This window comes from Oenanthe melanoleuca, chromosome 10 (assembly GCF_029582105.1).
Source record: "Oenanthe melanoleuca isolate GR-GAL-2019-014 chromosome 10, OMel1.0, whole genome shotgun sequence".
In the NCBI taxonomy this organism is placed as follows: Eukaryota; Metazoa; Chordata; class Aves; order Passeriformes; family Muscicapidae; genus Oenanthe; species Oenanthe melanoleuca.
In genome coordinates this window covers 9,571,196-9,583,798 of record NC_079344.1, presented here as the reverse complement: position 1 = coordinate 9,583,798, position 12,603 = coordinate 9,571,196, and the positions used below count along the sequence as shown (strand labels likewise).

General features: G+C 39.3%; 1 protein-coding gene across 2 annotated transcripts in view; it reads left to right on the top strand.

The window, feature by feature from the left end:
- Window positions 1-12,603, top strand: part of ARNT2 (aryl hydrocarbon receptor nuclear translocator 2) — a 94,554-nt gene that overhangs the window by 47,591 nt on the left and 34,360 nt on the right. For both annotated transcript variants that reach the window (XM_056499808.1, XM_056499809.1), the window contains 3 exons: window positions 4,977-5,079; window positions 7,042-7,107; window positions 7,508-7,593. In XM_056499808.1, the coding sequence (XP_056355783.1) occupies window positions 4,977-5,079; window positions 7,042-7,107; window positions 7,508-7,593 (255 nt within the window). The remainder of the gene's footprint in view (window positions 1-4,976; window positions 5,080-7,041; window positions 7,108-7,507; window positions 7,594-12,603) is intronic.

Genomic DNA, 12,603 nt, shown 5'->3' with positions numbered 1-12,603 from the left:
TGGCATAAGCTTATCAAGAGTAATTTAATATAAATTGATCAAATTTAGGCTATTTAGTCTTATTGGAGACATTTTGTTTATGCATTTGTAGTGCATCTGTTGTTTTGAAGAGGAACTCTGTCAGCTGAGCACCTCAGTGTAAAGCTGAATGCTCAGCTGTAGTCAGTGCATATGTACAAAGTGATACCTGGCAGTTTCAAGAAGAGTTTCACCTTGTTTTCTTGAACTTGACTGTTTATCCCAAACAATGAGCTGGATATTGATTCTCCACAAACTGTAGAACACTCAAACATTTTTAAGCTGATCATTTCTGCTAATTTCTAAAGACTTAATGTACTAGTACAGAACATCACCACAGAAATCCTTTGTTCTCTGACCCTTCAGTTTGAGGGTGAGCTTACATTTGGAGCTGTGTTCAGCAGCAACAGTACCTTGACCACCACTTTGTTTTTGTTTTTAATTATTTCCTCTTGTTTTCCTCCATCCTGGTCTTGCTTTTTCTGTATTTGTAGTAAGATAAAGATGGTTTTAGTTTTCATAAGGATTTTTGGGTGCAGTATTCCTGTGTTCTGTTTTTCTTCCTTGAGCAGCCTGTGGAGTATTTTTGGTGAGCACAAAGTCATCTTTTGTTATCTTGTCCAAACCAAACTTAGTTTATCCTTTATTTTATTTTGCCTGGAAGGAAATACGTGGACAATCGGTGGCTGAGAATAGTTATGAAATATCTAATTTTGTCTTTGTAAGACAAGACATTATCATCTAGAAGATGAAACTTGCTGGGTTGCTTAAGGTATTGAGGTCAAGGTGAGAGTCCTTATATTAATTCAGACTGTTTCCCTATCAGGTCCATGTTTCTGTGCAGAGCAGGAGTCCATCTGCTGATGAGTTAGAGGGAAACAGAAAATTGTATCATGTACTTTGCCAATAGTATTGTTGTGCACATTTCAACTTGCACTGAAATTTTTACTGAAGAATGCCCTTATGTAACACCCCTTCTTTCTAGTTACAGACTGCAGCATTCTTAGCAACTGGGAGTCCAGCAGAGAAAGCATTTGTGGTAGAATTAGGTGTAGAAGTATATGGAGTTTTGAATCAAACAAACAAACAAACAAATAACAAAAAAACAAAAACAAAAAAAAACCCACCAAAAACCTGGAAAAAGTAGAAAGAACAGACTGTATTTGATTACCAGGCTATAAACCTTAGCATGCAGTGTGTAAACATGGAGGGAAATTTTCTAACAGGCTGGTGCTATTGTGTGAATGTGGGTTTGAGCCAAATTCCCAGATTTGAAACCCCATGAACTCCAGTAGGCCCACGCCAATCCTTGGCTTGGGTTCATCTCAAAACATTGCAAGTACAGAACACAAGTTTGAACATTCTCAGTAGCAACTGGAGATCCAAAAGGGGAAGGTTTGTGCCTAATCCAGTTGCTGTTTGCACACAAAGGGGCACATCTATGCCAGCATGAACATTTGCCCCCTTGATCATCATGAGAATGTTTTCAGAGCATCTTTGAAAACACCCTGCAGGAAATGTTTCTGGCATGTGTCCCCAGTACTTGAATCTGTTATCTCTTTACTGGTAAGAGCTTTATGTGGCTTCTCTAATTCTACCCAAATAATGAACTTGCCTGTTGTCCTCACCTCTGTGTGCCAGCCCTTTCCTGTCACAGCAGCTGACATCAGGCTCCTGGATCACACAGTGCTTTCCTGCTCAGAGAACAACTGGTTTATTACAGGTTGAAGCAATTCTGCCTTCTGGATGGAGACTGGATGGGGAGATTTCAACAAATTATCCATTACACCCAGACCAGCCAGAGAGATTCATGTGCCCATTTTAATCAGCATTGTTTTGCTTTCTCCTTCTCAGCAGAGCAAACTCTGGTTTCCTCTGAGTTGTGCAGCTGCTGTAAAGGGCAATAAGACAGCAGTGTCAGTCACAGCAGTGCTCCTGCACTTGCTGCATCCCAGGGCTGTGTCTGGAGCTGGAGAGGGGAAAAGTTGAACATGAAAATGAGCTACATACAATTAACAGTTTATGGGGAAGCTCATAAGGCATCCAGCTGGTGGTGGCACTGGGCTGTTAAATGGCTCTTCTGAAGAAACTGGAAGGAGAATTAAAAAAAAATGCACACATGCACTGTTCAGTTAACAGAAGTCATCAGAGCATCCTGGAATAGTTCTTAATAAGAAGAATGTAATTTCCAAGTTTAACATCAGATGTGCTTTGTGTTTGTCCCGTGGAGAAACCTAAATGAGCATTATCAGTGAGGATGCTGGAACAGAGATAGGAATACTTTATGATTCTGTGACAGAGCTATCATCAGTACATGCCACCTCCTTGAGCTGAGCTGCCAGTGTGACTATGGTGCAATTTATGCCAGTTTGCTTGATTTAGTCTATTAATCTATAATTAATTATAATTTTATATATCAGTATTTAGCTATGATTAATCTATAATTCTTCCTCTTTTTAATATAATTTGATCATAAGATTCTGATAACAGATGAGACACAAACTGCTTGTTCTATTTCAAAATCTGTAATGTATTATTAGATCTCTACAAGGTTGACATATGAATGCTGAACTATTGAAACAAGCTGCTGAGAGAGCTTTGTCAAAGTATCAGTACAACAAACACTTCTCTGACTCACATACCCCCTGCAGTGATTTTGTAAGTCAGGGCAAAATTTAGAACTCTATTTGTTATCTGGTACATATTTCAAAGACATTGCCAAGCAAAAAACTAAATTTAAAAACTCTGACTTTTGTTATTGGGGGTTCCAGACATGCCAAAGGAACATGTGTCAGCAATTTTAGACTCAGTGACCACGTAATTGTGAAATATCCTTTATTTTTTGTAATAGATGCTCTTGGATAATAAAAACAGAGAAATTTCTATTAGCTGTTTGAGTTACATTCACTGTCAGTGCTCTTTGATTAATATTGGTATCTCTTCAAGAATTTGTATTGGAATGAAAAAAGAAAGTGCACAGAAAACAACTTTTCTTTTTTTGTCTGTGTATGACAGTTATTTTGCCCTAAGAGAAAATTACTTTTAGTGGTTTGATTTGACTGGCCTGTTGATACAGACAGCCATTGGATCCTGCACATATATTCTGTCTTTATGTGCTTTATTGTACAATGCCTTCATTTGTGAATGAGTTTGCCTCCTGCCTGATGGTATTTTATTTCTCTAAATTGTCTGATTAGTTGGGGGGATGGGGAAATAGACTGTGACTTTAGCTATAGAAAATGAGAATGTTCAGTGCAGGGAAGGGAAGTGTGTTAGAACTTCAGAACCATCCTGCATCGTGGGGTCAGCACAGCTGAGCTGGGAAATGTGGTGTGATTTCTTCTCAGCTCATACCTGAATCATAGCCCAGCTATGATTTAATATATAGCCCAGTGCTTTAAACTGAAGCACCTTTAGGACTTGTTCCCCATGCTTGCTGACTTCTTAACCATCTGAGATATACCTTGGAGATAACACCCAATGAAGTCTGACCTTCTGTTGCTTTCCAAGGTGGCTTTCCTCCAGAAGGAGTATCTGGAGTTTACCTTAAAACTAAAATTCGTCTGTCTAGTTCCTTGTCTCAAAACTATTATGTAATGATTTTGTTCCCATTCATGGGTGGAAGTAAATATTTAGAGGTAGAGTAATTCTGAACTTAGTGTTTGGCAGTAGGTTTATTTCAGAACTTAATTTTTGGACAGAGACTTTTAGGTCAGTCTGGGGAGGGAAACTTTGAATGAATTCTGCATGTTTTCTTCAATTCAGTACAGACAGAATAGATGCTTTATATTGCTGTAAACCTGGTTATTTATAACACACTGAAGACTTAAGTTTGTATAATTTCAGTTACTGAAAGATACCCACTTTAAATATGTGGGTTTGCTTGTGGTCAGCACTGGTGGCTGTCGTTTAATTGCCTGGCAGCTGTTCCACTGCATTTCTCTGGTCCACTGTCACTTTTTGTGGCTGCATCCAGCCCTTGAGTGTTGTGGATGTCATCCAGTGATTAATTTCTAGTCTGTGCTAGGTTTTGTAGTCATCCCTTAGCATTTGAGCTGTAGATGTGAAAATCCATTCTGTTAGTTCTTTGGTGATAAGCAGAAGGATTCTGGGTGATACCCAGTGTCCTCATCTGAACCTGTTGTAATCAGTCTTCTGTTTTAAATGAAAAAATGAATCTGTTAGCCCCTTCCTACCCTGGCATTCATTCCCTCTGTCCTGTCCTCTCTTGAGCTGCCTTGGTGACTCTCATCCCTTTTCCAAGCTGTGCCTGTGGTGTGTGATTCTGAGGGCTGTAGGGAGCAGGGTTAGGCCCTGGACCTTGCACAGGCTTGTGTTTCTGTGTGATGAATCAGATAATCTCACTGATGGGTCTGAAAATAAACTTTAGAAATGCTCTCGATGTGTCAATTTTTTATCAACTTTTAAAATTTTTTAAAATTTGTCACACAGGCTGTTGTGACAAATCCTCTATCTCATCATCAAGGAGAAAAATTTGGTCTTTTCTGCATCTCATGCTGACAGCTCTGACTAAGGTGGTGCTGTGGTGAGAGTGTTCTGGATAGGGCAAGCACAGGGCAAGAGGAGCTGCTGTCAGGGGACTGATAAATGTTGCTTTATCCACAGTTCTGGTAAAGAGTGGAGCAAGCAGATCAAGTCAAAAGCTCTGCCTGCTGTCATTGCCTTGTTTGCCTCCAGGATTTGACTCTGCCCTGGAAGTTGGTCTTGGGCCAGCCAAGAAAAGAGCCATCACTCCCGTGACTCAGAGTCAGCTTTGCTGAAATTGTTGGTTAAACCAGCACATCACTGATCATCCCCTGTGAGGCCACGATTAAGAGGGTTTTTTGTTGGTATTTTTTTCCCAAAGTGGTCTAATGGCATTCAGCTCATTAATTTCTTGTTATCTTAGTTTCTAGTAAATGGAATTAAATTTGTGTTGCTCTCCCTGGCATTTGTAGGACGAATCCTGGACTTGAAGACGGGGACAGTAAAGAAAGAAGGTCAGCAGTCCTCAATGAGAATGTGCATGGGATCCAGGCGCTCTTTCATCTGCAGGATGAGGTATGCCTGTGTTCCCACAGTGGTTCCAGTCCTGTCTCAGCTTAGACTTCAGACATTTTGTTGCACTAATTTGGCCTTGATTACAAACTGAAACTGTAGTGACACACTCCCATGAGGTACTTCTAGAATCCTTGTTTTAGGAACTGGAGTGAAACTGAAACTAGTCTTCCTTGAACAGTTAATGACAAAACAGCACCTCATTTCTGTTGTAGTTATTATCATTAGTGTGGGGTGTAGGTTCCTTTTTCCAGAGACTTTCATGACTGCTTCACCCCTGCAATTTTAGCCACTGTCTTTTCTAGTAAAGTGACTCAAATTGATACTTTGGGAACAAAACTTTCACAAGTGTAATGAACACCCAGCTCTGTGTATTTTTTCAGCAAACCAAGAATATTAAAAGAATCTTGAAGATAAACAAGAATTTAGTTGCAAACCTGCCAGCTATGGAGGAATTAACCTAAGCCTGGTATGAATTAACCAGATGTCAGCTGGCTGATGCTAGATAAATGAGTAATTGTTAGAGGGTTTTTGATTTGCACTTTTCCAACTTCTCCTGCACTGTTTGGGCTTCTTTGAAGAGATTTGTCTGCCCAGTGCTTTTTGGGGGGTTTGTGAGCACTTCTCTTGTTTTAGTGCTAATAGGCTAAAATGCCTGTTGCTATTGCAATAAATTTTTGTCTGTGGTTAGGAGGGGAAAGTACATAATTGCATCTGTAGGCTATGTCCAGTATAAGTGCTGATAACAGCACTGCAAAATTCATTACAGAATGAAACACACAAAGCACAGTATTTGACATATTAAAGTACAGATACTTGTGCTTTGGTAGTATGGTAGGTTTTTTCCAGTCTTGTGAGGATGCTGAATGTATGACTCTTGGGTGCCTTTGTAAGGTTTTTATAGACTTTATACCTGCATGATCAGACTTCAGAGCTGTAGAACCTTTCCCCCTCTTAACAGGGAGGGAAGAAATACAGCCCAGCAGAGCAGCACTGAGAACACTGCTTTTTCTTCCTCCCAAGATGCGCATCATGTTAGGAGGACTTGTTTGTGCAAAGAAAACCAGGCCTAGTGTCCTGTTTACAGTTGTTCCCAGCTTTCAAAACAGTTCAGATTGCAGTTATCTTATTCTGTAAATTCCAGTGCATGAGAGTGATTTTACACATGCCAGTAACCCCACTGTTTTTGTATTTCTAAATCTTACTTTACTTGTTCACTTCTTCTCCTTGGCAGTGACTGATAAGGAAAAAAAAATTAAAGGAATAAAAAGAAAACCTTCTGGGAAAAATGAGCCTCAGATAATGCGAACTTTCCTTGTGGTTGCTTCTTTCATTGTTGTTATTATTTTTCCATTAAAAATGAACTGCTTTTACCCTTCAAACTGTTTACTCAGCTTCAGATGGACTGTTGAAATGATACAGTTAGGCATACTTACAAATAGCACAAAATGCACATTAACAAGTGTTAAACAAAGTTGCTTGACAGTGTAAATAGTTTGATCTTGCAAACATTATCTTAATGTCTACAGACATTGTAAGTGGTGTATGGTGGAATTATTATGTCCAGAGAATCTACAGGAACACTGAGATTGGTTTGTGCGAATATTTGGGGGCCTGATATATTTTTCTCTACTTTTCACCCCTGTTTTATGGGATTTTGAAGTGTGTCTATTCTTTAGACACCCTTGGGATATCAATTTCAAATAGTCTTTATACCTGAGGAGTGTGAAGGGAATATTTTTCTAGGCTCTTTTATTTTCCTAAAATAAAGAAGATTTTTATAGCACATCTAAAAAGCTCAGCCTGTGGAAGCAGCATGTTCTGAGAAAACATATGCAACTTTTTGCTAGGAATAAGTATCTGTTATTGTCTACTTACATATGGTAGTGAAGATCTGAAAACACATTTTCATCATATGTATTTATATTTATTTTTGAGTCTTTTAAAATATTAATTTACTTACAGGTGTGGAAATGCTCCTCTGGATCATTTACCTCTGAACAGAATAACCACCATGAGAAAAAGATACAGGTACTATTACTTATTTTACCACCAAGCAGCTGTAGTTGCCCTAAGCCCTGTCATTTGCCACTGGGTTAATGCCCACTCCAGGAGTGTTACTTGCTTCTGCACACACTGGATCATTTGCAAACAAAATCTCTTTGCATGTGTCACTCAGATTCTTTGTCTTACATCAGCTCCATCTCTGAATCAATCTTCACTAATTTTCTCAGAGAAATATTACAGAAAACAGATGTGAACAGCTTGAATAGCAGCATAACAGAGCTGGCAGTGTGCAAAACCCTAGGTTGATTCTTGGGTGTTTCCAGCATAACTTTCAAATACTGGTAAATCATTAGTAGTCTTAGTTTGAAAGCACAAAGCTATTCTGCATGTCCATGTGATGTTTTTGTGTTTCTTGCTTGTTCAGGAATGGCCTGGGCCCAGTGAAAGAAGGTGAAGCACAATATGCTGTTGTCCATTGCACTGGCTATATCAAGGCTTGGCCACCAGCAGGTTTGTATTCCTTGTGGGAGGTGGTGTGCACCAAACTGTCCTTAGGACAGCTGAAAACCTGGCTCAGATTTCCTTGCTGCTAGAAAAACAGGTAGAATTTTAGTGGGGTAACCAATTAAAGCTCACCTTGGGAAGCTTTTGAGAAGAAGAAATCAGCTGTTGTTAGTCACTCAGGGCATCCCTGTTTTTCCATGTGACATCATTCTCAATTTCATTGTCACAGAGGACCTGTAGGAATTGTCAGAAATGCAGGATTCCAGAAAGTGGGGCCAAAAGTTTTCAATTTATGTTGATAAACCAACATAAAAATGGTCTCATTTTAAGAAGGTGGACACAAAGGATTGTGTACCCCTAGAAAACACCAATTAATGCTTTTATACTTAAGCATTGAATTGCAAGCACCTATGTATGAAAATGTGTAATTTCACTTTAGACACAGGGATGTTCTCAGTAAAGGTGTTACTTGAGAATGTTCAGTATTTGTGATAAATTCTGTTTTGAGGCTGTTTTTCTGGGAATCAGGTCTTGGCATTCCGCTTCGATCTACGGAGAAAAACATTTACCTGCTGGAACTCAGTATTACATATGGGAATATTTACCTTTGAAAAAATTCTAAGAGGAGACAGTGGAGCTCATCCAGACCTCATTATGAGTGGGGTTACTTGACCTTGGCATTTGCGGGAGTTGAAGAGGTTGTTTGCAATGTGACAGCGCCTGCTGGCATGAATCAAACCAGGAGCTGTCATGCCCTTTTGTGGTTGTACACCACGGCCATAAATCACATTGATCTGGGGATTATGAGTCCTGAGAGGTGGTTTGTACCAAATGTGTGCAGTGGTGTGCAAACACCAGCATGCAGATGTGAACTTCTCGGTGGTTTTCTGCTGAAATGCAGTTTCAGAAGCAGAGGAAAACTGCCCCTCTTGTTGCTAATAGGATTTAATAGGAGTCAAGATGTTCCAATTTTGCTTCTGTCTCAAAGGTGTGAGAGCACAGTGTCTGTAAAGTGCTCTGAAAATGGATGTTTTTTTCAGTCTTGTTTTCTTTTACAAAAAGATTTACTTTTCTGTTGGTAATTTTAAATGTAATTGAATTTGACCTTGATATATGGGATGTCTCCTCAAGAAGCTGTAGTTCAAATAAGATTTTGTTTAACTTGAATGAGAATCTTGTTGCATGTTATGGGATGTTTAAAGAGATCTGACTCTTCAGGGGTTTATGTTGGTGATGCAGAGCTACAGATGCATGAACTCTTGTCAGCACTAGGTCCTGATGTTGGCAATTTGAGCCCTTGAGCCACCAGTTCTGCAGGACAGCAGCCTGGGGTTAAAAGGATCTTCTGTGTCTTTGAGTGCCCAGTGGTCAGGTATCAATCACATTGCAAATCCCAGTTGGCATTAGTGTGGTCTTTTTCCCATCTCAACTCTTCCAAGCACTTGCTGCTTTCCCATGCCTAGCAACCTCTTTAATTTTCAGTCCTCATTACTTTATGGAATGCTTTTATTTCATGAAGGGCACATGAGAGTTTTCCTGCCTTGTGTCTCTGTGTCTCTCCAGTGCTCTGTGTTTCCAGAAGGAGGTTATATCCTGTCAGCCTGGATCTTGCAAAGACAATCCAGCTTATTTCTGCTTTCCATTCTCAGAATGCATTCTCTTTACCCTTGTGACTTTTCTCTGCATTGTTTGTGTTTTCACTTCACTTCTCAAAATGTAGGTCACTGGCACTATGCATTCTTATTTCAGATGAGGTTGTAGTGATGGATAACACAAACAATATTTCCTGCCTTGCCTGACAGTGTAGGATGCAGCATCCTTCTCTTTTGTGTGGTGCATCCTGCAGGCACCCTGAGACATCTGATATAAATTTATACATCTTCCAGGTTGCCTTTTTCTCACTTGTCAACTGAAAATCTTGCTTTGAATTTTGTGATGTTTCAATTACTAATATCAAATTCCATCCTATTTCTGTTGCTTTAGCTTATGACTGTTACTGTTCCCCAAGTGCATGCTTATGCATTTAGTAATGTTGGATTTCATCCCATTTCTATTACTCCACTCCTCAAAATCACATGGTGCTCCCTTATGATATCCCAGTGCTCCTCCACAATGTTAATGCCTCCAAACTATAGCACAATCCTAAGGGATGTTTTTGATTTTGACAGTCTTATGTGGAATTTCATTGGTCTTTGATGTTACCATCCAAATTGTTACTTCTATTAGTCACGTCTGAGTGCCTTTTTCAGGGCACACAGAACAGAACCAGGGCCTTTTTCATGAGTGTTTATTTGCCCTCCCGGTCTTTCCCACTTTGTGTTGGTGATTGTCATGTATCCATTGACTTTCAAAGTTGAATGGGAATATATCCATGGGCTGAATTGTTCCCCTGTATGTTTGAGTAAATAAGTGACAGCATCACTGCATTTGTTCTCATTTCCAGTGGTAATCCAACTATAATCTGCAAAGCAAATGAGATAACTACAGCAGTAATGGAATTTGCCAAGGCTTCTCTACCCTGTAATAAAATTACTTTGTTCAAATCAGCAAGCCCTGCATGGTCTCTGGATTCTTGGGAATAAATGAGCTTGTGCTAAATCACAGCTGTTTAAAAATTCAGTGATCAAAAAGATAATTCTCATTTATTTTTCAGTTGCCAAGTGGACACTGGTATAAACTCCTGATCCTTTTCTTTCAAAGCATGCAGTGTGGCATGTGCATTGTATAGCTAATATACAATACAAAGAGTAGTTTAATAAGCAAAAGAACCAGTAATATCAAATGCCCTTAATCTTTCCTTCATCTCATTTGTTTAGTACTTGGTATTTTCTCTTTCTGGGTTGAATTGCATTGTCTGTGGCCAGTGCTCAGTTTTTTTATTCCCACACTGAATAAAAAAGTGTTGATACAGAAACATCAAGAGAAGAACTGTGTTTTTTATTGGTGTGATAGACTATTTGACACTGCTGCTGCAGGGAGGAGTCTGTGCAAATCTGAAGTGGTCTGAGTACCTTAAACAGGTGAAAATGAATAAGCTACAGACATAAGCTGGTGGCATATTTTAAGGGCTGGGTTTGTTGTGTTATGGCTCAGGTCTGTGTTCAGCATGAACATCCACATCCAGCCTACCTTTGTGGTTTTTCTCACTTGTGTTGAGCAGCAAGGCTCATGTACTGGCATTCTGTCCTCAGCCCCTTCTTCACTGAGAAAGGAGAGAGAACACAGGGGAAGCATCATGCTTCACCCTCCATTCAGGCTGTGTGTTAATGGTCTGTTCATTTTCCTCCATTGTGCCTAAAAAGACAGGTAAAATTAAGATCAAGTGCAAAACCAAGCATATGGCAGCTACATACTTCTATCCCCACAGGTTAAATGCTGGCCTCAAGTAATCAGGGTGCAAATTTGGTGTGGAAGTCAAAGGAAAAAGAAGTCAGATATTTCAGATGGATGTTTCAGCCAGTCATGTTGTGTGTTTGGTTAAATAATGAGAGCATGGTGTTGGTTTATTTTGCAGGAGGTAAAAGAACCCCTTGTTTGAAGCTGGCTGAGCAGCAGTCCCAGCCTCTGTCCCTCTGTTCCCAGGGAAGCAGCACAGATGTACCTTGTGATCCTCAGCCTAGACAGTGCTTCAGCTTCATAGCCAGTCATAAAACTGAGAAGTACTGACCTTCTCCTGGATTTTTTCCCATTTTCAACTTAAGCAAGATTTGCTTTTCTTCTGTTTTTTTCCCCTCTGAATATCTCATTCCTGGAAGGAAATGAGTCTTCTGTGGTCCATATGATATTTTCCTAATAGGTTTGTTTTGCTTTTTTTTCATGCCATAAAGATTTGGTGAAGAGGGAAGGTAAAGTCTATCAGGATGTTGGTAGTTTTCAGTAAATCAAAGCCAGGATCTGCAGAAAAGCACAGAGGGAAGAAAAGAAATAGATACATGTTTCGAAAACTTCAAATAAAAAGTCACAGAATAATGTTAAATTCAGATAATGTTGAAATCTTTTTTTCCTCTTTAGTTAAAAATAAACATTTTAGTCTTCCAAGTCAGACTTACGGTAACGTCTTAACCACAGCATGCCAAAGCTGTTAGGTTATTTTAAAGTTTTGGCCAGAATCTGAACATTTCTGCAAAGTACTCCCTCTTCCAATACAAAACAAAATAGTTGCTTGAATATTCCTTGCAGTATTGTCATTTTTAAGGCTTTATTTATTTTTTAAAGAGTGGTTAATTTAGTTTTATTGGGATTTTTCACAAGATTTTTATCCTTAGTATGCACTCCACAGCCTTTTTTGTTGAAAGCCTTTTTCCATTGTTTTGTATGAGAGATAAAGTCACACAGTGTATTCCTTCCCTGGCAAGTAACTATCAGAAATGGTTCTAATGGAGACAGGCATTATCAGGGGGTTGCTAGTGACCACTGGACACTTAAATTCCACCTTTCTGAAGAATTATAAATAATTTCTTTTTTTAGTGTAGTGAAATAAAACCGTAAATCCACTAATGCTGTTCTGTGTCTCGCAGAAAATGTAGGGCAGAAGGGTAGAGAAAGAAAGCAGAAAACGAGGCTTTTCTGTTGTTAGAGCCAACTGGAAGCTCATTGGGGAAACTAAAAGTTCCTTATGTCCACACCAACACATGCTGTTGCCCTGTGGGAAACTGTTTGCTGGTATAAAGGACACATGGAAATTAAATATAACCTCTGACGGCACAGCGTTCTATTTGTGATGCTCAGTTGCAGCTTAGCTGTGCCAATTGTTGATATGAACTCAGGCAAGCACAGCACTGTATTTATTATTTGAGAGGGGTGTATATTTGGTGTTGAGAAATAAACCCTCTCCCAGGGTTACACATAAAGAATGTGAATAACTGAAATATGTTTATTTTGTTGGTGCCCGATAAAGATCAGTTTCATGGCTGCTTTTCTCCAAGCTCTTACAACTTTTTTTAGAGATAGTAATGATACTTGGTGATGTTAAGGGGCAATATTACATTGTGTTAAGAGCTGGACAAACTGGTAGAA